Source organism: Apis cerana, linkage group LG1 (genome assembly GCF_029169275.1).
Source record: "Apis cerana isolate GH-2021 linkage group LG1, AcerK_1.0, whole genome shotgun sequence".
NCBI classification, from domain to species: Eukaryota; Metazoa; Arthropoda; class Insecta; order Hymenoptera; family Apidae; genus Apis; species Apis cerana.
Window position 1 is genome coordinate 16,063,488 of NC_083852.1, and position 24,238 is coordinate 16,087,725.

Below are 24,238 nucleotides of genomic sequence, written 5' to 3' on the forward strand. Positions count from 1 at the left end.
AACATTGGAATTCCTACACAATTTACGCTGTAACTTTCTAGTATCTAAAAGTATCCCCTCCCCCCAAAATAAGTAGAAACAAGAGAAAAATTCGATTGTTTCATATTTCCTCGCAATCCAAACACCTCGAAGATCTTATTGAAAATTAAAATGCATCAGATTCACGATTTCATAATCGAACAATGCTCTAACAATAAGAGAAATGGCCGCCTAAATTTCTTGAGAAAACGACCCTAATGAACATCGCCAAGAATTTCGCCAAACCAAGGGAAAGATAGTCGATTGTTGTTCCCGGTGAAAGACAAAACAAGGATGGCGGAAGTAACGCGAGTATCACGTGCAACATGCTCGTTGCTTCTGATCCTACTTGCAAACCCGCCTCGAGCGTTCTCGAGCGTAGCAACACACGAACAACGAGTTACCACTCGTGGGAAGATGGTGGAATTGGGTTAATCTTACGGGTTCGATATGTTTCGGTGGATAAGGGAGCTATCACAAAGGAACGCTTGACATTTGTCAAAGTCCAGCCAGTGTTTCCAGCGAGTGTGCTTTGAAAAATGAGTGGAGGACATTGTTCGCCGTTGGACATCGCGAAAAGCGACACAGCAATGAATGTTAAAATGTCCCGTAGAATAGGATTGCGCGAGTGACAAAAGAGTGGATTGTGGGTTGAATCGCGTGAATTATTTTCGAGAGAATCCCGAGATGTTTTGTCCGTACGGTGCAGGGAGAATCTACTTGTCGAGCATGCAAGTAGCACGGTGGATTATTTATGAAACGTAGCTTATACGATTTATATTCTTTTTTTTTTTTTTTTTGAAACTGGAAATAGATGCAATATTTCATGAACACTAATTGGTTGCCATAAAAAGAATATACAATATATACGATTGTTGTATAAATTCAACTATAAATTCAAATTAAGTTTTAATATATATATATACAATTCCTAGATAATCAGATTCGAAAGGATCAAGATATTTATATAATTTTCATTTCTCGGCTTCATTCACCATTATACAGAAAATATTACTTAAGATAAAGACGATAACAAATTTTAAATTTCAACCAAAGTGTCAAAATCTTACTTGCAAATTACGATAAAATCATTAATTAACTTCTCATGGTTCGTTCGAAACGAAAATAAAAAGTGGAAACTTTCAACTTGAAGTAAAATGTCAAAACACTAAACGCATAAATTACGATAAATCACATCTTTTATCGTTCACTATTATTACCCAATACCTTATTCAACCTCTGCTAAGCGACAAATCTCGCATGGGAGTAACGGAAAGCTGCGTTTAATGGTTACGGTTGAAACCGGATTATTAGGGACGGGGAGGATCAATGGGGATCTGAGGTGCACGATCGGGATTAGCAGCGGCCACGGACGTTCATGCTCTTGCATCCAGGTTTCGTTTGCTCGACGTGCACGAGGGATATACGCGCGGCGACCGAGGTGCTCGCCGATATATGGATCACCGTAATATAGCAAGCCGTTACAGCCGCCTTTAACGTGCAAACACGAGACGAGGAGCTCGTGACATTGCACTGTCTATGATAATACGACACGTGAACTCCATAATCTGGTATACGAATGCGGCCTATCCGCGTGCATACGTGCAGGCCAGGCTTGGCCCGACAGATCTAACCGTGTCATGGATCCACGAGTTTTACGAGATCGTTGTTGCGCCGCACTTGATACTCGAGATGCTCGGATTGAATTGTTCGAACGAGTGTAATAGCCTGGAGGAAGTATTCGAACAAACTGGAATATCGCTCCCCTTGAAATATAGAATTGCTTTACGCTTCGAAGCAGAATTTTCTTCGCGATTCTTCTGTTTTTACTTATTATTAAATCACTTGTTATTCTTGTGTATTTGCCTCGAGCAAAGGTTTTTTTAATTCGATAATTTTAAAATTACAAATGATTTTTTACGATTAAAAGTATAAAAATTGGAAGAAAAATTGTTCTAGTTAATTGACATTGGATTGATTAATCTTTCTTTGTTTAAATGTTCTTTTCTGAAAAGTAGCCATTCGTTCCGTGGAACAAGTATTATTTTCATGAGAATCGAAAAATTTACCTTCAATCGTATGAATATCAAGTGTAATCTTTTACCTTCGACTCGAGACTTGATGAAATGAATGCAACCAAGTAGACAAGAAAACATCTACCTGAACCAAGTGGGAATCGTTTCAAAGAAACACATACGTTTCAAACAGACGTGATATTAATGTCCATGTGATGCACGGACCACACACGAAACAATTCTCGACGCTTGTGCACCCTTCGTATAATGACACGCTATCCGCAAACAGTAGTAGCCCTAATGCAGCGTGGCAACCTCCGGAGCGGTATAATTTTAATAATAATAGAGATTTTCGGCTAAGGAGATTAATAGCGAGCAATGATCACCCGCTCTTTCGAATCTTTGAGCATTCCCCAGACATCTAATTCATTCATATCGACGCGAAGAACATCTGGCTCTAGTTTATTTATAATATTTTTTACGCAATGTTGAAGAAAATTCGATCTTTCCTTCGCGCGGAATAAATTTTGAAAAAGGATCGAGAAAGAAAATGATCGTTTCTTCGATATGTTAAGAGAGTAAATTAGGAGGAGAAATAGCCTCGAATTTTTCGCTTTGAAACCAATCGAATCAAATCAATTCCAATCATCAACAAGAACCAAGGAATCGAACCATCGGATTAATACAAATTAGAGGCGATAAAAGGCGTTTCGACGCGAGTTTTATCTCGGTGAGTCGGCAAACGAGCGTGAAAATTCGCATCGCCGTAATTCCTCGACTTTCTTTCTCGCCCGATCGCAAGTAATCGTCCATTTTCACGCCGTGCCTCGAATCTTGCAAGCGGAGCAGTCTGGCGATAGGAGACACACCTTCAAATTAATTTCCATGGATTTCCATGGGCACGAGGCGGTGCGTACCAGAGAGAGGAAACACGATCGTTCCTCCGACGAGTGGTGGCTGGACCCACGACTGGGGAATTAATTGGACGCGGTTTTAACTTTACGACTGTCACTATTATCCGACCTTTACCGCGAGCCTGCAACCTCCTCTCACGAGTACAAGATAGTTAACGATTAATACGATCGCCCATGTTTACCGGCCCGTGTTTCACACGCCAAGCCAACTAGACGACGCTAATTACGCTATCAAGTAACGCGAGGGAGTCGCGATAATTGCGTCCAACTCGTCGCTTCAATTGTCATCAATTGTTCCCTCGCCGTTCTATCCTCGTTCCCTTTCTTGTTTTTCGCTGGCCGCCATCTTTTTCCCATTGCTTTGCCTTTTTTTTTCGTTTCCTGTCAAAGAATTTTCATGCTACATATGCGGTTTATATAAATGGCATAAATACTGGATGTATTAATCGATATATCCAATTCAAATAAATAAAAATACAAAAGTGGAAATGTATAATTTGTTTTCATCAAAATGAAAGATGTTTTAATCAAATTAGAGTCGATATATCATTAGGGAAACTCGATTATAATGTTATTAAAATTAGGAAAAATTTAAATCGATATGATTCTGAAGATAATAATCCTTGATGAACGGATGAAAGACAGTTAGAAACGCGGAATCTTGCTCTTTGAAACGCTTTTCCGTTTATCTCGATACGACTTTCGATTTCCGAAATATCATCGTGTAAAGAAAAGATAATTTTTTAACGGGATATCCTGTTAAACGTATTAAAATTAGAAAAATTTTGAATTGTTATAACTTCGAAGATAATAACTTTCTACCAACGAATGAGCGATCATCAGAAGCGCGAAACCTTGCCCTTTGAAACATTTTTTGATTCATCCTGATACGATTTCTCGTTCCCAACATATCGTCGTACAAAGGAAAGAGCAATTTTTATTTATTTACTATTACTATTCTTGTCTTTTACTAGGATCTTTCGTTCGCACCTCGTCTCACTGACCTATCCAAACCTCAGACAAGCAACAGACACGATTCCTGAAAAAACGTAGTACGCATTTCCAAGAAAAAATGTAGGTCACTGGGTTGCGAGTCTATTCATAATCTCTGTATTGTTCTTATGGAAACTTTGAGTCTTTATATCTCGGCAACCGATTGAGATATCGAGATGAATCAAAAAGTGTTTTCAATGGCATGATTTTCTCTATGTTTCGAATGGATTTTAATGACAATATTTTTAGCACGAAAAATCGAAATTTGTGATTTTGTGCGAATATAATAATCTGTTATTATAATATAACTACATACAGATATAGGTTACAATTTAGATTGGTTTACACAATTCACTGATTTGATCGGCTGATTGATTAATTCTCGAGTAATTAAGATTGTCAAATTCGGACGAACATTGCGTGTACGTGAGAATCGTGACGCAAAGACAATGTCATAAATTAGAATTCTGGGACAAACGTGCGCCACGTTTGTTCTCAAATCAGTCACTGATGCCTTTGACCGTTAACTAGCGCTCGAGATACTAATTTCTGAGAATTCTGGGACAATTTAGCAAGATCAAACGAAAGGTTATCTCGTGAATGATGTAACGCGTGTGATATAACATAAATAAAATTGGCGTTGATATTAAGAATATTTTTAGCTCTCGTTAGTTTCTAGAAAAACGTAATCCATCGATCCATTACGTTTTGTAGCCATAAATTACGCGTACAAATCGTTGGCAATTAGTCAATTTCAATATTAATTTGTCATAAAGCGAACGGTATACTTCGAGATCAGGCCAATGAGAGTCCCATTCGTGACTTTGTTCCGCGCTATTGAATACATACGGTACTTTTAATTCAAGATTGCTCCGCATGTAATTTTCTTTAGTTGGCGAATAATTCAGTACACGTATCATGTACATAACTTTCTCGTCACTGTGTAAAACCTCCGTTTCTTGACAACTGCACTTTATTTATTTGCACGCATACATCAAAGTTTGCACTTGAAATTCCCGCTTCTTTCCCACTATATCCTATTTAATAGCGAGCACGAAAACATGTTGTTGTCCTCCAATTTACGCGAATCAAATTTTTCAGTTTTAATCCAATTCCGCGAGCATCCTGTTGTTTTCACGAAATAATTTCCAGGGACAAAAAGCGAGTAACTGTAACCACGTTTCACGGTCGTATTATCATTTGTAACAATATTACGACTAAGCTTTTAATAATTGCGAACTTTAAAGGAAACCGTTGTACGTTTATAATATATCATTATGCCAAAAACTTAAAATTATGAAATCTGTGTTATTGTCCAAAATTGCACAGAATTTTCAAGTCAGTCTTATTTTACGAAAGGATTACTTTTTGTAATCGAGAATGGCACAAGTACGAAAGATGGATAATAATAACTGTGCAACCTTACGTTTTCACAAAAGAAAAATTTCAAATCCCCCTCCCCCTGTAGAGCATATTACGACGGATGTTTTGCTATAATAATAATAATAATAATAGAATATTACGCAGGAAACGTTCCAATTAATGAGTAGACGCGTAAATACAACGCACGAGCTAATATGGAGCCGGATTGCAGTCGGCCGCTGCAGTTTGCGCAACACAGGATGCACTAATATGGTTCCAGGGGCTCCGATAGAAAGCGAGATACATACGTTATGAGGCCGTCTCGGCCTCTCTTTGCATACGCGCCTCGTGTGCGGCTCACCGAGGCAAAAATCTCCGCCGATTCCTCCGAAGAAACCTCTTTTCCGTGTTCAGTTTCATCTCGAGACCGCCTCGCGCCAGGCCTCGTTTCTCGTTCTTCTTTCTCTCCCGATTTTACTGTAACTTTCTCGCGAAGCGTGCGCCAAATAAAAATTTGCATAATCGACCGCCGTTTAATCGACCACCATTTTGGCCCCGGAGAAACATTAATCAACGAAATTCATTTGGCGCACCGATGAAAAGGCTTGCCTACCTGTTCTCCGTCGAAACAAAATTGTTTTCCATTTACTGCTCGTTCTTTTTTCTCCCATTTCCTGAACGAGTTTTTTTGAATGACGGCCGATTATAAATGACACGTGGGCAAATTTGACGAAAAGGAAAGGAAAGGTACACTTTCTTCTCGTTTTTTACTTTTTCTTTTTGAAGAGTAAATCTCATTTTTTCGAGCGTCGTAAATCGAATTCGTTTATTATGTAACGAGCATATCGTGGCTTCACAATATTACCACGTTATCAGCGATAAAGCTGAAAATAATAATGATAAAATGATGGAAATTACAAGGATTATTTTTTTCTGTTATTATGCAAAACTTGAAAATCACTGTGATCTCGAAAGTGTGATAAATAATATAAATACTGTTTATTTTAAAAGAAATACAAAATTCAAGAGAAAAGATTTTGTACCGATTGTTACATCGATAATGTGCATTTTAGTAAAACGAAAGGGTCGTGAAACGCGCCTCATCTCGTCTCGTCTCGTCTCGTCTCGTCAAAAGACTTGTCTTCGAGGCGTATTTACTTAACGTTACCCTTTCGAGCGGGCATTGTCGATCCGCTTGATGGATGGAAAAATGGATGCGCGGTGCATTACGGTGCTCGAGTGCTTTCTTTAAAAAAAAAAAGAAAAAAAAAAAGAAAGAAACTACCTGACCTTTTCCCGAAGCTATTGCCCGTTGTAAAGATGAAATCGGCCCGACATTTCGTGAAGTGTTATTTTTTTCCAAAGGAGATCGAAGGAGATAAATATTGAACTTCAAGCGTGGACTTCGGCCACGAGGCGAGTCACGATTTAAAATTCAATCTACAAAAAATATCTGAAACGCCGCGCTCGCGCCAACATTCGCGAGATCGAGTAGATAAACGGCGATAGCTTTCATTGTTTCGTCGATTCCTCCCATTCGTGCTAAAAGATATGCTAAAATGTATACCATGTATATTTTTATTTCGTATACATATTTTTACCTTTCAAGAGCAAGTAGAATTAACAGACTTTGGTTAAATCGTTAGATCGCTTTGTTGAGATATTGTTTATCGTTGTGTATCTTTGCATTATTGTGCTCGTATATCACTTCGATTATAAACGATCTTACTGCATTAAGAGGAGATAATTAAATACACAGGTATCGCGCAACAAGTGATTTATTATATCTGCTTTGCACGTTTGAAACGGTTATATAAGATGTTCCAAAAACGTTTTATCATTAATTAACAAACAAGAAATCTTTGCAAAAGAAAGATACTTATATTTATTGCTCGAAATTACTTCAAGAATCTTCAATCGAGCTAAATATTTTTCACACATCCTCCATGCCACGAGATTATGTTATAAAATTATATAAAAACTAGCGTACAACATTAACACTCGTTCCGAGGATCCAGATCACTATAAAAAGCCAACTCGTGCCCCACTTTTCTCTAATTCGCGTGAAGGAGCCGACGCATTACGCCTCCCCCGGAACTTGTCACATCAAAGCTGTCCGTACTCTGAGCCATCTTTTCGCTCCCCTTTTGAAACTTACACTTTAAAGCACACGGTCGCTTTAAGAAATATCATCATTGTCCACGAGGGCAAAAAGAAAAGAAAAAAAGAAAAAAAAATCGGGAAGGCAAATTTAACCGAGTGTCGCTCGGCTCGACGGAGGGAAAATCCAGTGGTTCTCCAGGCCAGGTTGAAAGAGACGTGGGTCCTAAAAATAGGCGAAGCGCATAAAACTCGCGCGTATGGAAATCGCCACGTCTCTCGAAAAGAGGAAGAGGCGAGCAGAAGGAGGCTGACAATGGCCGGGAGATGGGGCCGACGACAGAAGTGTCGTGCGAGGTCCAAGTGAACCGAGTCAACGGCCAGAGCGCGAAGCGGAAGGGGCGGAAACGGCCGGGCCGCGCATAAATAAGCGCGCTGGAAACCATAATGCTTTTGCGGGGACGTCGCGTGTGGGCAGAGACGCGGCCACGGTACGAGCCTCTTGACCTCAAAATCAATGTGAAACAATTTGACTGACGACCTCTTCTGTGACACGTCGTAAATCATAGCCGTGTCGAAGGAGACGCCGCATCGAGCGGGGATGTTGTGCTACATTGAAAGTAGAGAATAGCAGAAACGTTCCCCGCCACGTTGTGTTTCTTTTTTAATTATTTTTCTTATTTTCTTTTTTTTTTATTTTCTTTTCTACGCAATTGTTCGCGAAACGACGCGCTTCGACGATCATCGACGACGACAGTTTCTATGTACGAGAACGCGATACACATATCGGCGTGGATTTATTTTATTCCAGGTGAGGACTTGTACGAGTGTGTTTTGGGGAGAGGAGAGGATAAGTTGGATATTGAGATGATATTTTCGAGAAAATATTCGTCGAGCAATCAACAGTATTTGTTTTGAAAATTTCTGCTTAAACGAGTAAAAATTTCTTCGTTGATACTTATTGAAAATATTCGTTCTATGAAATAGAAATAGTTTTTTATTTAGAGAAAATGATACGAATATAGAATGCCTATTTCATTTTTCGATGTAGGATGCTTCGGAATTGTAATAAATAAAAAGAAACGGTGAAGATTGATTTTGAGGAATTTCATATGAAATATGATGTATAATAGGATCTTACTTTTAATTTTTTTTTATCTTCTTTTGAACACAAGTAATTGCTTTTTGGAACTGTACAATCATGGCCCGATAATTAATCTTTTATCAAGTAAATTTCACTATTACGAAACATAAAACGTCCATTGAACAAAATTCCCAACAATTACCATTCAAGGATATTTATTTCTGATCATTGTCAAATCCCTTTGATATTCCGTGCCCTTTATTCGAAGAGTATTACGGACAATTACAATTAAATTCACCGCATCAAGAGAATCAAAAAAAAATAAATAAATAAATAAAAATCAAGCTTCGTTCGCCTGTCATAAAATCGTCCGTTCTTTCTCGCTTCTTCCAATCTTCTTCTTCTGTCGAGCATAAATGGAGGATTTCACCCTCGTCTCAGGCCGATTATAATCGGCGCGACCGATCGGTGATCGCCACGTTTCACCACAGAGTCGATCGTTTCAACATTCGTTGTCCACCGCTCGTTAGACTGGTCTCACGATTTACGATTCCGCGCGAATAATCGAGAGAAAAAGGGTGGTAGGCAGCACGGTAAGATTTCACGATGAGACACGAATGATAAAAGGAGGGGGATCGGCTGTAACGAAGCGTCTCCGCGAGATCTGTCGTAAACGACGATCCTCCAACCGGCGCGTGTGTCAATTCGCGTCGCGCAATCAGCGCGGAATTTGACCTTGTCGCGCGCAGAATGGTAATCATTTTTTCACGGATACCATTCCATACGTTAATCGAGTTCTCCTTTAACCACCTGCGATTCACTTTATATTATATATATATGTATAGAAGCTTTCAAAACAGTTTGATTGATTGAAAATTTTTCAAGCAACATTAGGCTGTTGATTAAATGTTTCATCGTGGATTTATTGTGGTACGAGCGATTTGCATTACATCAACGCCGCGGTAAAATTATAATATAGCAGCAGGCTGAGAAATGTGAGCAACACTTGTGCGCGAATCCTATGCAATCCTATGCAAATTGATATACGACAGCCGTTTCTACCGATTGCCCTTGTTTCGTTCAACACAAGAGAATAATCGTACGAATTTTTCCCATTTCGCGAGATCTTAATATTACGGCACATTCTCTTCGTCCTTGCGTCTCATCGAGAGAATGCGTTTACGTATGCACTTTATTCCATAAGCGCTCCCCTCCCCTTTTTAGAGCCGTTTCTCTCAGCAATAGCTCGAAACAATAATTAACTCCGTCTTTTCGTGCCTCGAAACTTTATCTGACACCTTGAATCTGCGGACAGCGAGTGGACTTGCGAAACGAGCGAGTGTCATCGTTAGAATTCGTGTCGAATTCCCTTTACCGCACGGATTTAAGAGTTTCTAGCGCTCGAATAATCTGGTAACCACTTTTAAAACGATCCAATTGTCTTCAATCCGCGATGATTCTCCGTTTCACATCGATCATATAATCGGTATGTGTAATTGTTTCCTGTCCCTACGTCTTTATTCACACGAGCAAAATTAATTAAATCGATGGAGTCTATTATTCCTATTTTATTACATCGATATTTCGATATAAAGAACTACTTCTTTGGTAGATCGGATCAGGAGAATTGTGACTCACGATATCGATATTCCTTCGTTTTTATTTTTCAATCTTGTTTTACAAATGATTAATTATTCATTGTGCATACATTTCATAAATATGAAAATAAACGTTGTATATTGATCATTTTATTAAATCATTATAGAAAAAAAGGTGTATTATTAAAAAATAGATCAAGGTGAAAGAATGCGTTTTTATCGAAAAGTACAGTAAATTTAAATTTTCTCAAGGTGTTCCCATGTAATTCATACGAGCGCAAAGATAATGTTCAATTGTTTCTCAATACCGTAAATAGCGGAACTGTCGCGTAATAAAAGAAAAAGAAAAAAGAATAAGAAAAGGGGGAAAAAATTAGAACGATATTCGAAGCCAGGATTGGCATTGAATACTCCTCGACAAGGAGATTTCGCGATTGTTTGCCGTGCAGGTAGCATTTCTTGCAACGCTGTCTCTCCTTTCCAGATAGCTCTACATGCGCATACAACCGCATTAAATTGTAGGCGGCGTAGAAGTGCTGATAAGACTGATATCGCGCATGAGGCGTCCATAAATGGCGTGTAAAAGTATGAATGGAACATTCTTCTTCCGATAAAAGCGTCGAGAAAATACCCAGCGTTTCTTTATACCTTCCTTCGAAATCAAGTTGAACGTTGTAAACGGGCACTGTGCATCGACGAGTGTAATAAATAAAACAATCGTCGTTGAATAATTTACCATATTTTATAATAATATCGAAAATTTCACTTGGAAGAATGCTTGCTTTGAACTTTCATCGATCGAATGATCAATCGGTATTACAGCCACGTGGAGGGTTAAATTGGAGGATTAAGTTAGTTCTAGGTTTGCCATTGCAAATTCAATGTTTTAATCGTTTTGTAAAACGATTATTAAAATAATGGGGTTGATACGTTTATGAAGATAAATTACAGTGGAAAATAATTTAATAAACTTGAAATTAAAATAAATTCCCACGTATAGATTCTTGAACCCAGCCAACTTACTTTCTCTCCACAATAATGGATAAGGTTACAGGTATTGCGAAACGATCAACCTCGCAATTAATTTCATTATTACAGGCCCAAACCGGTGTGAATATATAGGTAAATGTTGTTCGAATAGCGCTTATGATCATCGCGATCGATTACCTCGGGTGTGGTCGGTTCAGAAGTGAAAGTGGCGTCGTGACAATAAAGATTGTACATTATTATGCCTACCATCTTTCGCGAAACCATTGTCGACAGTCGAAAGTCGCGTCTGAAAAAAATATCCCCGGCTGTAAATTTCGTTCGATATTTCTCCTGCCATTCTCCGTTCCGCGCCGAAATGTGTATATAAATAATCCTCCTTAATCGATCGACGTTCAAAAGCGAAGATGAAATTCCGATCAATGATATTATTGGCGAATTTGATGAAATGCAACACCGTGAAATTTCGTTACTTGGGATTGTGACACGAGTCACGTGTTATAATGGAAGTATATTGCTTCTATCGTACGGGAAACGTATACGAATTAAGAATGATAAACTCGACGAGTAATGAGTTTAATTTAATTTCCCTCCGAGATTATTCGGTCTCTCTGTAACGATATTAATGACCGATAATAAATAAAACTTTCTCGAAACGTTTTACGTCATCGTGGTCGATCTTTATCTTCGTTTCTATGGCCGCTGTGTTTCGTGAAAATTTGTCAAAAGCGCGCTCTCTCCTTCGAAAATCGCTTCGTATCGCTAATTGAATCCCTAATTGAATCCCTAATTGAAACATGTAAGATAGAAGGATCTCGAATCGTTATTAAAAATGAAACAAGTTAAAAAAGATTTGGAAAGTATTTGGTTTCCTTTGGTAATGCCGCTTAAACAATCGGTGAATTGTTGCAATTCCATGAAGGTTCATTTATGTGATCTTATTGCATATACATGTGATCATAATTTCAATATTTAAAGAAATAAATTTGTATATGAATGTATATACTACTAGTAATAAAGAAAAAAATTATATATGTTTATATTAATTACATTGATACATTCAACAATATAAATGTATATATAAAACATATATATTATATATGAAAATATTAAAATAAACAATAAATATATATTTTATATTTGTTTATTTTTGTATTTTATAAATATATATATTCACGATATATAAAAATTTATTCACATTTTTAATCGGTAAGATAAGCGAACAAAATAATAAAATTAATTAGATATTGAAATTGATTCGTGAACGCTTAATTGTAGAACTAGTATAGAGAAAGAGAGGAAATAATGAGAAAAGGATAGAGCTAGAATAAAAATATTGAAGTCAGCGCCATCTGTAGAGTGCCGCAAATGAAACTAAATAAATAAGGATAGCGAATAGTAGGAAAAGGATAGATATAGGGATAAGAACTGATTCCTGGCGCCATCTCTTGAGCGCTAAAGGTATCTTTTTACAGCTTTCTACAAATATCTAAAAGATGGTGCTGCGAGTTCTGTTTGTAGTTCTGTTTTTAACTTTATTTGGTACCAAAAGTACTCAAGAGATGGCGCTGGCTGTCCGTTTTCCTCTATCTCTATCTCTTTTTTATTATTTTCTATCCTTTCTTTTTGTTTCATTTGCAGCACTCTAGAGATGGCGCTGATTTCAATATTTTTACTCTAGCTCTATCCTTCTCTTACTATTTGCTCTTCTTGTTTAGTAATTCTTAGTCCGCCATTACGAATACGATACGAAATGTCAATATACAATATTCTTTTGTGATTTTTTTTTAAATAAAATATATATTGAAATTAAAACATATATTAGTCTTTAATGTAAAAAATACAGGTATTCTATTTTTTTTTATTCATATCAAAATATTACAATTTTTTATAAATGTATAATATATAAAAATTTATAATAATGTTTCTATTCGTTACAAATATATTTTTGTTGGTCGTGTAAAGCAACCAATAAAATTTTATTATATATTTCTATCAATAAATTTCAAAATTATTTTTTGAAATCTGAATGGATTCCTTAGACCATTATCAGTCTTTTGTTAAAATGTGAAAGTTATAAACTTTCAAGGCATCGAACTAATTGTACATTACTGACACTAAGTATGGTACTTATGTGTTCACAATATTTATAATACTAGATGTATCAAAATAAATAATCAAAATGAACACATAGTATGGTTTTAGTTTGATTTAAATTATTTTAAATATTTCTTTGAATAAACACTTTCTATGAAAAATAATATACAAAGTAGAAAATTATAGATGTATCTTACTTTGGTGTCAATCAATGTATCCTACATCTTATAATTAGTATTATGTAGCTATTTAAGGCCATAGAAGTTCTATGTTTGGAGATTGCAATTCCTCAAAAATTTTGTACATCGATAGTACTACTAACCAACAGTATATCTAAAAACATATTCAATTTTATGATATTATTATTAATGTAATTACATACAATGTAAATGTAAATACATTAATAGATAAAAGAATGTAAGAAATAAATTGTATTATACATACATTATACGACATCCACAACCAAATGCACATTGCTGCAAACGTTGCATCAAGCTGCAAACATAATATTAAAATATGAATTATAAAATAACAATACAAAATACTTATAAGTATTTATAAAATATGAGAAACTTACATAAATATAATATCCTCCTATAAGCCAAAGTCCAAAAACTAATTGAAATAAACATACAATAAACCATAATATAAGCCAAGGAAGTAACCATCCTCTTATTCCTTCTTTTATTCCATGTATCATCAAACCACCTGATATAATCAGAAGACTAAAATAAAAGATGAAAAATCCTCCCACAACTTGCATTGCTAAAAAAAAAAAAAAATAGAGAATATATGGATATATATGAATATATATTATTAATAATGAATATATATAATTATCAATTATACAATCTTGTATTACTTACATCCTCTAACATCAGCCTCAAAAAGAGGATTATATAATTGAGTTGAATCACCTCCATTTAATTGATAGGAAATTAATGTAATAGATATTATACTAATAGCCTGAAACAAAATACATATAAATTAAATTATAAATAAACTGGAAAAATATAAGTTATATTTAATTAAAAAATACTTACAATTGTATAAAAGGCAATAGCTTTACATCCTGTCTTGATATTATTGGTCCAAACAAATGGTGACCAACAGGTTTCCAAAATTGTCATGGTTTTATTAAAATAAAAATTCACATACAATAACTATTCGTCACGTTCATTAGCTATTAGAAAATGTGGATGATCTAACTCGTAAATACACCTACTTGTTGTTATTAGTGTAACGCTTGGGCGTCGACACGCAAAAGGTGTACCAACATATAAATCCTATAAAACTAGAAAAAATGCTAGGGAATAAATTTAAGAAAATATAATTTTTTTAAATTCATTTCAAAATTCAAGTTTCATTTTAAGTATATATAATACGTACATTTTAAATTATACAACAAAAAAAAACATTATTCAATATTAAAATATTAAAAACAATTGAAGAAAACTTGTCCAGAACAAGTTCAAACATACATCTTAAATTAATGTATTGTCAATAAATTGATGCAAATTATATTAAAATTTGTATTTTGATTGTTATTTTTGTAATTATATATTGTTCATAATAATAATTAATGATTCATTTAGTTTAGTTTATTCGATTTCTTTTATTATATGTGATTGGTTATCAGATATCGCTTGACCTATTTAATTTTACAGATTATTCATATTTATTAAAGAAATTTATTATTTATTATCGAATTGATTCTATTGAAATAATTCAAATATCTTAATTATTTAGCAAATTTTATATTTTTAACAGTGAATATATAGCGACACACAGTATACTATTAATGGTGCCGTTCACATTCCCTCCACTAAGAGGACTATTATGGCGGCTCTTTCAATAAAGTCAAAAATAATCTGACAAAATATATGTATATTTTTTCCTAGTTTTTTATTACAAATAAGTTTAACACAATTAAGAAATAAATAAATTAATTAAAGACTATAGAAATATTTATCTTAACAAAGGAATACAAAGAAAAATGAAAAAAAATGAAGAAAAAAATGTTCTTAACAATAATATTCTAAAATTGAAAAACATTGAATACACTTTTCATTGAATTTCATTCTTAATTTGTTATAAAAAATATATACAATAAAGAGTTTATAATTTTAAGACTAATAATTTTTTTACGATATTGTACGAAACAATTGTTTTTACAACAAACAGCGAATAAAATCTTATGTGTTTCGTAACCGTTGATGGCAGTTAACGATGAAAGAATAGCATCGTTTAACGCGCTGTACCTTGACAATGCAAGGATAAAAGTATCGAAGTTAATATGCATATTACCAAGAATCGAGCATTGTCGGTGATTAACCCGTGGAAAATGTAGTTCAATGGTTTCGAATTACTTGGATGCGGTTTCCGCGGCGAGCAGCCATTTTGGTACCGCAAATGTAAATAAACTGCCTGAAACCAGATAAGATCTGTGACTGATAATACAGTCGTGAAGAAAAAAAGACCGATAGCCTTTGATTACGCCAAATGTTAAGGCTGGTGCAACGACAGGAAGCTTTCACTTAATCGGTTATACACCGAATATTATGAACAACGAAGCCCATGAACCAATGGAGTTATAGGTGCAATAATAATGTCAAGAGACCGTGAAATACTGGAATCTGTTTGCCAATTAATTTTCGTAGCCTATGGCTCAGCATGTATAGGCATGTAAATGCCTATGAAAATATATAACTCGTTCCATTTAAGTGTAAGAGGCATTGCAAACAAGCGCTCGTTTGTTGTTTTAAACGATACGTGTTCGGCAATTTCTTCGATTCGTTCACTAATAACGGAATATCAGGAGGCCCACGATTCAATGGAACGTTGTAGAACTCGCGCGAGCCTTTTAAATTCTTATAGTCATCGAACACAATAGCGTACTGCGTAATGGACGAGGTATTCATCTCGGGGAGAACGAGATGATCATCGTATTTCGATTGCATAACGAAATATCGTAATTCAATTGTGTATCAACATAATTGTATAATTTCAACATAAATTATCGTACTTTATTCGCATTTATATACATATAATTTTGTAAATTGAGACTAACTTAAAATATATGAAATAATCGTACGAAATAATGAAATATACATATATATATCAAAGAATCGTTGAATATATATTACAAGTGGATTAATTTCAAGATAATATAGGAGTAATAGTATCTTCGATCAGAGCTACTGTAACGAGAAGAATTTATACCATAGTTGGCACTCGATCTGCGAGTACGTGCTACGACTCGTTATTGTAGGTGTATCTAATGTCAAGGGGATCGTGAATATTGCTAGTCTCTCGAGGGAAGAGGATCGCTATGTTGACGTATAGAAAGAATAAAAACAGTGGATATATGTAATCCTTTATAGTAATATAATAGTATCCATCTAGTTATAGACGGATGAGTCGAGGAGTTTAGTCTAGACCAAAAGCTATAAATATAAGCAAGTATGAATATATAAGAGGTTACTCAGTTGGATCATCAGAATTCTCTGTTCTACTTCCTTCAACTGTCCGTCTTAATCATTTTCTGAGATTAACTCGCCATCGTGTTGGTTTCTTGACAATTTAGAAGAAAACGATCGTACAACAACACGAGTGATCTTTATTCTTTAATTAAATTGTACGTTGTAAGAAGCTTTTTTAGTTAAAGATTGATACGATCTGTGAAAGAATATTAGATTAAAAATTTCTGAAATTCCTTCGCTTCTTGGTTTCGCGCGAATATTTGGTAATATAAAGAGAAGACCTTGAAGACATTTACAGATTCCTCGTACGTTCTTGTGATGTTTGCGAGACACCAAAAAGAAGATTAATGTTTGTCTCGAAAATTATAATGTGACAGTTCATCTTAACCTTAGCGTAAGTATAAATTAGCTTTAAACTGGCTCTCAATTCAGATGCCTGTTCGAAAGCATCGCGCACAACGTTGCCGCCGTTTTCATTCTTGAAGCCATATCCCAACCTCGTGAATGGTAAGTCTCGTGGCATCGTCTTTACGCAGTTAGTGAACGCAACACCAACAGATTTTAAATGAGCAACCAGCACGTGACTTTATCCATGCTTACAGAAAATCGAGGAATAATAAATCGATGCATCGTCTAGATATTGTAATTGTAAGGAAGAGACTTAAGATTTTGCGTTCAATTTGAATATTCATCATCATTTTCACTTACAACGAACGCATTTAATTTGTAGAAAAAAAGAAAATTAACTTCGAGCAAGAGAAATAGGGGCGTGAGTTTTCCGTGGAAAAATATATTAAGAAATACAAAACGAAAGAAGTAAAACAAATTTTATCGTTATTCTTAATTATTCAATCGTGATTTATCTTTGGTTCGGGACCAAAGTTTTGCGCACGTAACGTGTGTAATATTACTTACGGAACAAGAAGGAAAATTTTATGGAAAATATCGAGAAAAGAAATAAAGCGACGAGTAAAATTAGAAATTTATTTTAAATGGAATTTTTTATATATCAAGAGTAAAATGTTACGCGTGTGCAAAATGAATTACCATACTGCAATTAAATTTCGTGTATTTCGCTTTTGAAGGCTCGTTTAACGCGGCACGGATTGCAGGAAAGGAATTGGCCGAACAAAAAGTTGCTGGAACAAGTTTGCGTTTGAAGAAAAGCTATAACATCATTCAACCGATTTAAAATTAACCGCGTGCAATCCCAACAATTTGGGGATCGAAAATTTATTCCCAAAGAAGATGATGAATAAAAGAAGAAGGTGGATGCAATTTCTTTATTTAAAGTTGCTCCGGATCGATTCTCGACTCGCTTTGTAATGGAAATAGAGATGATTGTTCGAATCACTGTTCTTGAAACGATAGAATGTTTATACCGCCCGGCGAACTAATTCATGTACGAAGCTATCAGAGTTATCGGAAACGCGATATAGTCGACTCCTTTTGTGTCGACGAATTCGCGTTACTTTGCTCTGCTATTTCATCCTCTGTTATTCTGGACACCGTGCAAGCTCGCCTCGTCGATCAGTTAACATCGCCACAACCGAGAATTATAATAAACACACCGTGAAAAAACACCGTGTAACACATCGATCCATATATCGCGTCGATAACACGCTTGAATTTTAAATTCATTCCCGCCAAAAGACGGAGCTCGTATCTTACAATACGCAATATAGCAAACAATTCTCCAGAGGCAAGAGCACGTATCGAACACGCGTAATCCGTTGAAAAATTATCGAAAAATGATCATTGGAGCAATATTTCTACTCCATAAATCAAAATCAAACGATACACGAATTCTTCGCCCTCGTTTCAAGTCATCGAATCGAAGCCTCGACATCGAATCGATCGCTTCGAGGATGACAAAGAGATATTTTCAAAGAAGCGAGGCTCGGACAGGAAGGTGATTAAAAAAGGCGGAGGAGAACGCGAACAAGAAGAAAATTCCAACATGGTGTGCGCACACGGTCGGAGTTAGGGGAAAGGCGCTATAGAGGTCCCCTCTAGTGAGATTGGGCCCCGTTCGGGTCTCTCGCATACTCTCTCGCGACGACTCGAAGGTTTCCTTCGCACCGGTTCGTGCCGTGGCTCGGCTCGTGCACATACGCCATGGTCTCTCGTGTCGAATCGGGCCAGCTTCGTGGTGCCCAGCTGGATCCGTGCACCGATTTGTCGGCCTCCAACTCGTCGTCGAGGTGCTCTGCCGGCCCACCGGAGATACGTTCTCGATCGGTCTGTCGTCTCGGCTGTAAAACGTGCAGCGTGTCTCGGCTGATCTGATGTAAACCGTCTCTCTCTCTCTCTCTCTTTTCCTCTCTTTCTCTCTCCTTCTCTCTCCTTCTCTCTCTCTTTCTCCTTATTTCTCTCTCTCTCTTTCTTTCGCTCTCTGTCTCGCCCAGTCACTCCTTCTCTTTCCCTGCCGTGAAACCGCATCGGCCGTGTGTATATCGCCTCGATTACACCAGAACGGTTGAGCGTCGCCGAGCGGTCCCAACGTCTGGATCCGTGGAGCGCACTTGGCCGTCGTCGCCGTTGGTATTCCGTTCCATTCCTCCAACGATCGTTAATTAAACCTGGTGTGGACACGGTGGACACTCGTGGAACTCGATTCGCTCGTGGTGGAACACGATAGATCAAGATCTTTGGTGTGCGTGTGTGTGTGTGCGTGCGTGCGTGCGGCGTGCGTGTGTGCGCGCATGTGTGCGTGTGGGTTTTCCTGGATTCGTGCACACCGGGTCGAGAAATGTGTACGCGATACTGGTGATGATTTCTACGATCAGTGTTGTAAGATTTACATACATTTCCTCTGGATGGATCGGTTTGAAGATTTTGGATAAAAAAAAAAAGCCACGATTGTTGTGCGATTCGTTTCGTTTGCGTTTCGAAGGATCCTGCGAGTTTTTCTCTTTTTTTCTCCGCCGGTGTCGCGCTTCTTTTTCTTTTTTTCGCGAATCGAATCCTTCTACGCGTTGGATGCGTTCGGGGAGGGGAGGGATTCGTAAGTAAGTACATGTGCACTCGAGGAATTTAAGGAGCTGCTGGAAGGAGCGAGAGGTTAAGCGGTTTAGAGGACGATGATCGACCGATGATGCACGTTAGAAATTGAAAGCTTCGAAGGGGAAGGAAAGCTGGAACGTTTGGGAAACAGGGGAAAGCAGACATTTCGTTCTCCGCCGAGAGATTCCGTTCGCCGCTCTCGTGCTCGGCCAATTAATCGATTAATCGGTACGAAAGAGACGGTCGGTTTTCTCGGCGAAACTGGTTTAAGTGGTTCGCATTAGCATCTTTTAATATGCTACTGTTACGGAATACAATTCCTCTCGTCCGGTAAGTGGACGAGATTAATGTTCCCATTGCGGCGAGGGGGCGAGCCGAGCTCTCTTCCACAGGCAAATCAAAACGTTCACGGTGTCGTTTCTCTGTCGTGAGCTGATAAAAGCGATACGCGTGCACCTACGTATATACGATTAAGATAAAGGTGGCGGAGCCAAGTGGAAGGGAAAAGGAGAAAGAAATTATTTATAATCGGTGGTGTGCGCGTCGACGACGTTCTCCACGACGTTCTTGATTCTCGGATTCGGTCGATTAACGAGCCGCCGAAAATCCATCTTGTGGGAAAAGAAAAAAGAAAAAATAAGTCGAGCTCGAGTGAAAGTGGATGGTAGCCGTCGCGCATTCCGTGCGCTTAATCCCCGAGTGCATTCGTGATTAATTAAGAGCGGAGTGAAAAGCGATCTCGCGCGCGCTCCAAGAATCGTGAAGAATGCCTTCGAGTTGATACCTGTTGTACGTGTTGTGTGAACACATATACGCGCGTGCATATATATATATATAATATATATATCCTCCGTGAGTATATCCGTGTGTGTGTGTGTGTGTCGATCGGTGCAAAAAACCGATTCGTGATCTGCTAATCTAGTCATATTGACTTTAAGATTACCTCTATGAAACTAGCGGCCCGAGGAAACGAGGACGGAGAGACGTTTCGTGCGTACGAAAATTTGTTTATCGTTCGCGATCTAAGAAATAAAAAACACGATATTACGATAATATTATCTCGCCAACGATAAGGTTAGCGTGCGTAGAGAAATCTGGAATCTGGGCTCTAAAGATTTTCGATGTATACGTTTCGATGGACGGTCGTCTGATCGGAGCCAGTCCAATGTCTCTTTTCGATCGATTCGAAACGGAAATCGGTTTAGAAGGAGATTAAAAAGAAAAGAAAAACGAACAGAGTGAAGGCAGAAGTGGAACATCTAGATTTTGTGTGGAACGTTTATTATTGCTCGTCGATCCCGAGTAATGTGCAGGATCGAACGACGTCGATTTAACGATCGTTCGAAAGCGAGAAGCGCCACGACGAGGACGGGTTTATCGGCGAGGAAAATTTCTGTTTCGAAGTGCGAGTTGTGATTTCTTGTGTGTTATCACACGGTGGAAAGGTGTCGATAATAATTCCGCGTGAACGAAAATATCATCCGGCCGAGGAAGTGCTTGTTATGGATATCTGCACGGCGATCGAACGGGAATACTTTCTCGAGCGGAATTACGTGGATGGCATCCAGGAAAGAGTTTTCGAACCCTTGCAGGAGTAAGTATAAATATATAAACATACACGATTGTTCTAATTTTAATCGGAAGATTTATTAAATATACAAATATTTTCTTTTCATATCTCGATATTTGTCGTATATTAATCGTATATGTATTTAACAAATTGTGTTTTACGAGTTGATATCTTTTTGATATCTTGGAAACTGAGAATAAAATTGAAAATCGAGTCAAGTTCACGAACTTGCGAGTCGTGCATCGAGAATTCGAGAAACTATTTCACTATTTGACTATTTGATTTATATTAATTATTCAATATTTAAGGAGAATCGAAACATACGTCTTGAAAACAAAGAATATTTAATTAAAATACTTTCGATTAAAATAGATCATTCGCTGGAATTATCCCTGTAGATAATTCTCTCCGAAAAGGGAAGAAGCAAAAGAGGAAACGTTAATCAATCCTCTATCGATCGATAACGAAAGTTGATCGAACATCGATTCCAACCAACGACTCGTTCGATGCATAATTCAACAACGCTCGATTCGCCAAATAAAATCTCCAATCTCGTTGAACAATCGTTCCTAAGCTAAATACCTCCACCTGTTAAAATCTCGTATCCTCCTTCTGTACGTAGCGGAATCACGAAGCGTATCCTTTCGTGGAACGAGCCTCGGCCACACGATAATCACGCGAGAAAGTACAATGGAAGCACGTTGGTCCGCTATTTATGAATATAATGTTCGATCGTCCCGCGCCGTTGTTCGAGCGGAAAAGATGGAGATTTTTTATCGATCGGTGAAAGTCGAAGTTTGCCGGTAATCTCGCCGATGCCGGAAGCCCTGAACCGTTCCTTGTCTCCTCCTATGGGGGAGGAAAGAAGTCGATTGTGCATCGAGAGGATGCGTGTGCGGCCTTCTCCTCGTGTCCCTCTAACATCGTGGCCCATTAAGACGAACCGTAACGGGGCACTGCCACGTTTTTTTCTCCTCGTTTCATAGGAGGATCACTATGCCCACGATAAATCACCAAAGTGTTTAATAGTTGAAAGTTGGGATTGGTTTTGATTTACGTGCCCTTTTCTCACTCTGAATTATTTTTAATTTCAGAGACAATCGATTCTTTCGCTACCACGTGACCTTATTTTTTATTTTTATTACAGATATTATCGTTTCATTAGACGATGTATTTCGAATTTGAATTGCGAACAGCGAACATTTTCTTTAAGTATTATGGATTTGATTTGGATGGAATGAATACAGTGATCTAAGCTTTTGATTCTTGTATTTATTTGATAATTTTTCTTCTCTTTAGAAGAAAAAACGAATTAGAAATAATAATTTGTATAGAGAACATATCTCTCGTAATTTGTTGCCTTCTAGGATTTAATTCTTCGAAACTCACATGTAACACTTGCTTCGACTTCCGTGCACGACAAGCGTAAATAAGATCAAATTCCTTCGTTCTTATATGTACATTATATCCCGCTGTTGTCTCAACAAATGCCACAAGTCGTGTTTTTTCGATGATTGTGTTCACTGTTGCGTCATCGAGCGAGAAATTCAGACCGAGCGATCGGTTTTGGCAGCTGTATCAAGACAGGTGTGGAAATGTTCGTTCAAGATTTTTCACCTCGAATTACCGAGTACTAAATTTCTTTCTCTACACGGAAAGTCGTATGGAAATAATAATACAAACGATGCACCCTCTACGAATTTCGAACACCTACGAATATCGGTAATTTCATTAGAGCAATGAAAATCGTAATAGGATTCCAGATACTGTATATAGAATTATTTCACGATGATCGTTAGCACGGTATCCTGTTCAATGGTGCGTGAAGAATCAATTTACCTAAGTCCAGTATCGTTTATGCGATCGTCCTTTCTTTCTTTTTTCTCTCTCTCCTCTGTTTTTTCCAAGAGAATCAACGTTCGATAATCTATCAATTACGAATATTTAATCAGTTTCCCGCTAACAAATTTACTTACCCGACGATAATTCCAATTTTTTTTAGCTACTGGTTCAGCTCTCTTACAGGTTATAACCTGTATGATAATTATTAGGAGGATAAATATTAGAGAAATATGTTGTTTTTAACTACTCAAAAATGCTTATAAAAGTATATACGACGATAATTTATAAATTTTTAGAAAATCCTAGATAAATAATAATTTAAAGAAAATACTAAAATAATTATAGAGGCCAAATTGTCGCTTAACCGCGGGAGGTCATTGGCTGTCTATGCTTTGCTTCCATTTTCGTACACTCCGTGTGTGGTATCTCCTCCGTTTACCCCTACCAATCCACGTTATCACGTTCCTCCGCGCAAAATCTCCCTTATCGCTGAAACTTTTGCGTATTTTCGTTCGAATTTTCATTCTTCGCTCTCTTCAAGCGAATCAACAAAACCTGTGAAAACGTCTCGAAGCTGTTCGACAAAAAAACACGAAATGACGAGCGAATATTGTCCCCTTCCCTCGCTCTTAGGGATGTCCCTCGTCGCGGATTCACCGGCTCTCCAAAAGACACGACGTATAAATACCACCTCGTTTCGGCTTCCTCTCTCTCCCCGGCCACCGTTCTCCCTCTCTCTTCTGCCTGGTAGCACGGAGTCTATTTAGATAATCTTCCGCTTAGCGGGAGCGGCACTCGGTGCGGCAAGGGAGCCTCTTCTTCGCGGAGGCTTTCACCAAGGTGGCATCATATTCCTGATCCGCGAACCGGCCGCGTTTCTTCGATCCTCTCCACTCGTTCCTCTCGGTCCCTTGTCGCCTCTGTTTCCTCGGTCGCCAGTGTACAATAGAGGTTTTCGGCGTACGCCACGCCTGTCCATCCTCTCTCTCTCTTTCTTTCTCTCTTAACGCGCGACCTTGAGCCCTTGTCGTCGCTGCGACATCAAGATCCAAGAAGAAGCTCGAAAGGTCCAGTGTTGGCCGGTTGGATCGCCGTGAGATGAGGCCGTTTCGATTAACCGGTAAGCGAATCCAATCCTCTCTCGACTACTCGATGGCGTTTCGTCGATGC

The 24,238-nt window shown here is 37.6% G+C and overlaps 2 protein-coding genes across 9 annotated transcripts in view; one reads left to right on the forward strand and one right to left on the reverse strand.

The window, feature by feature from the left end:
* The window catches only part of LOC107994259 (rho guanine nucleotide exchange factor 17), a 126,612-nt gene that overhangs the window by 48,196 nt on the left and 54,178 nt on the right, over positions 1–24,238 (forward strand). For 3 of the 7 annotated variants that reach the window (XM_017051063.3, XM_062077005.1, XM_062076996.1), the window contains exon 1: positions 19,820–21,250. The exons of 2 other annotated variants lie outside the window; for them this stretch is intronic. The gene's annotated coding sequence lies outside the window, so the exon portion shown is untranslated. Of the gene's footprint in view, positions 1–19,819; positions 21,251–23,880; positions 24,189–24,238 lie in introns of those variants that run through there. 2 more of the 7 variants (XM_017051064.3, XM_062076994.1) reach the window with 1 other exon arrangement.
* On the reverse strand, positions 13,127–15,496 carry LOC107994266 (uncharacterized). Of its 2 annotated transcripts, XM_017051086.3 has the most exons (5): positions 14,212–15,496; positions 14,035–14,134; positions 13,746–13,933; positions 13,613–13,663; positions 13,127–13,501 (listed from the first exon to the last, which is right to left on the reverse strand). In XM_017051086.3, the coding sequence occupies exons 1-5, from the start codon at positions 14,296–14,298 to the stop codon at positions 13,418–13,420; spliced, it is 510 nt and encodes a 169-aa protein (XP_016906575.1). In that variant the 5' UTR covers positions 14,299–15,496; the 3' UTR covers positions 13,127–13,417. The 2 variants fall into 2 exon arrangements, with proteins under 2 accessions (XP_016906575.1, XP_061936294.1); XM_062080310.1 differs by having other exon boundaries at positions 13,127–13,663; positions 14,212–14,445.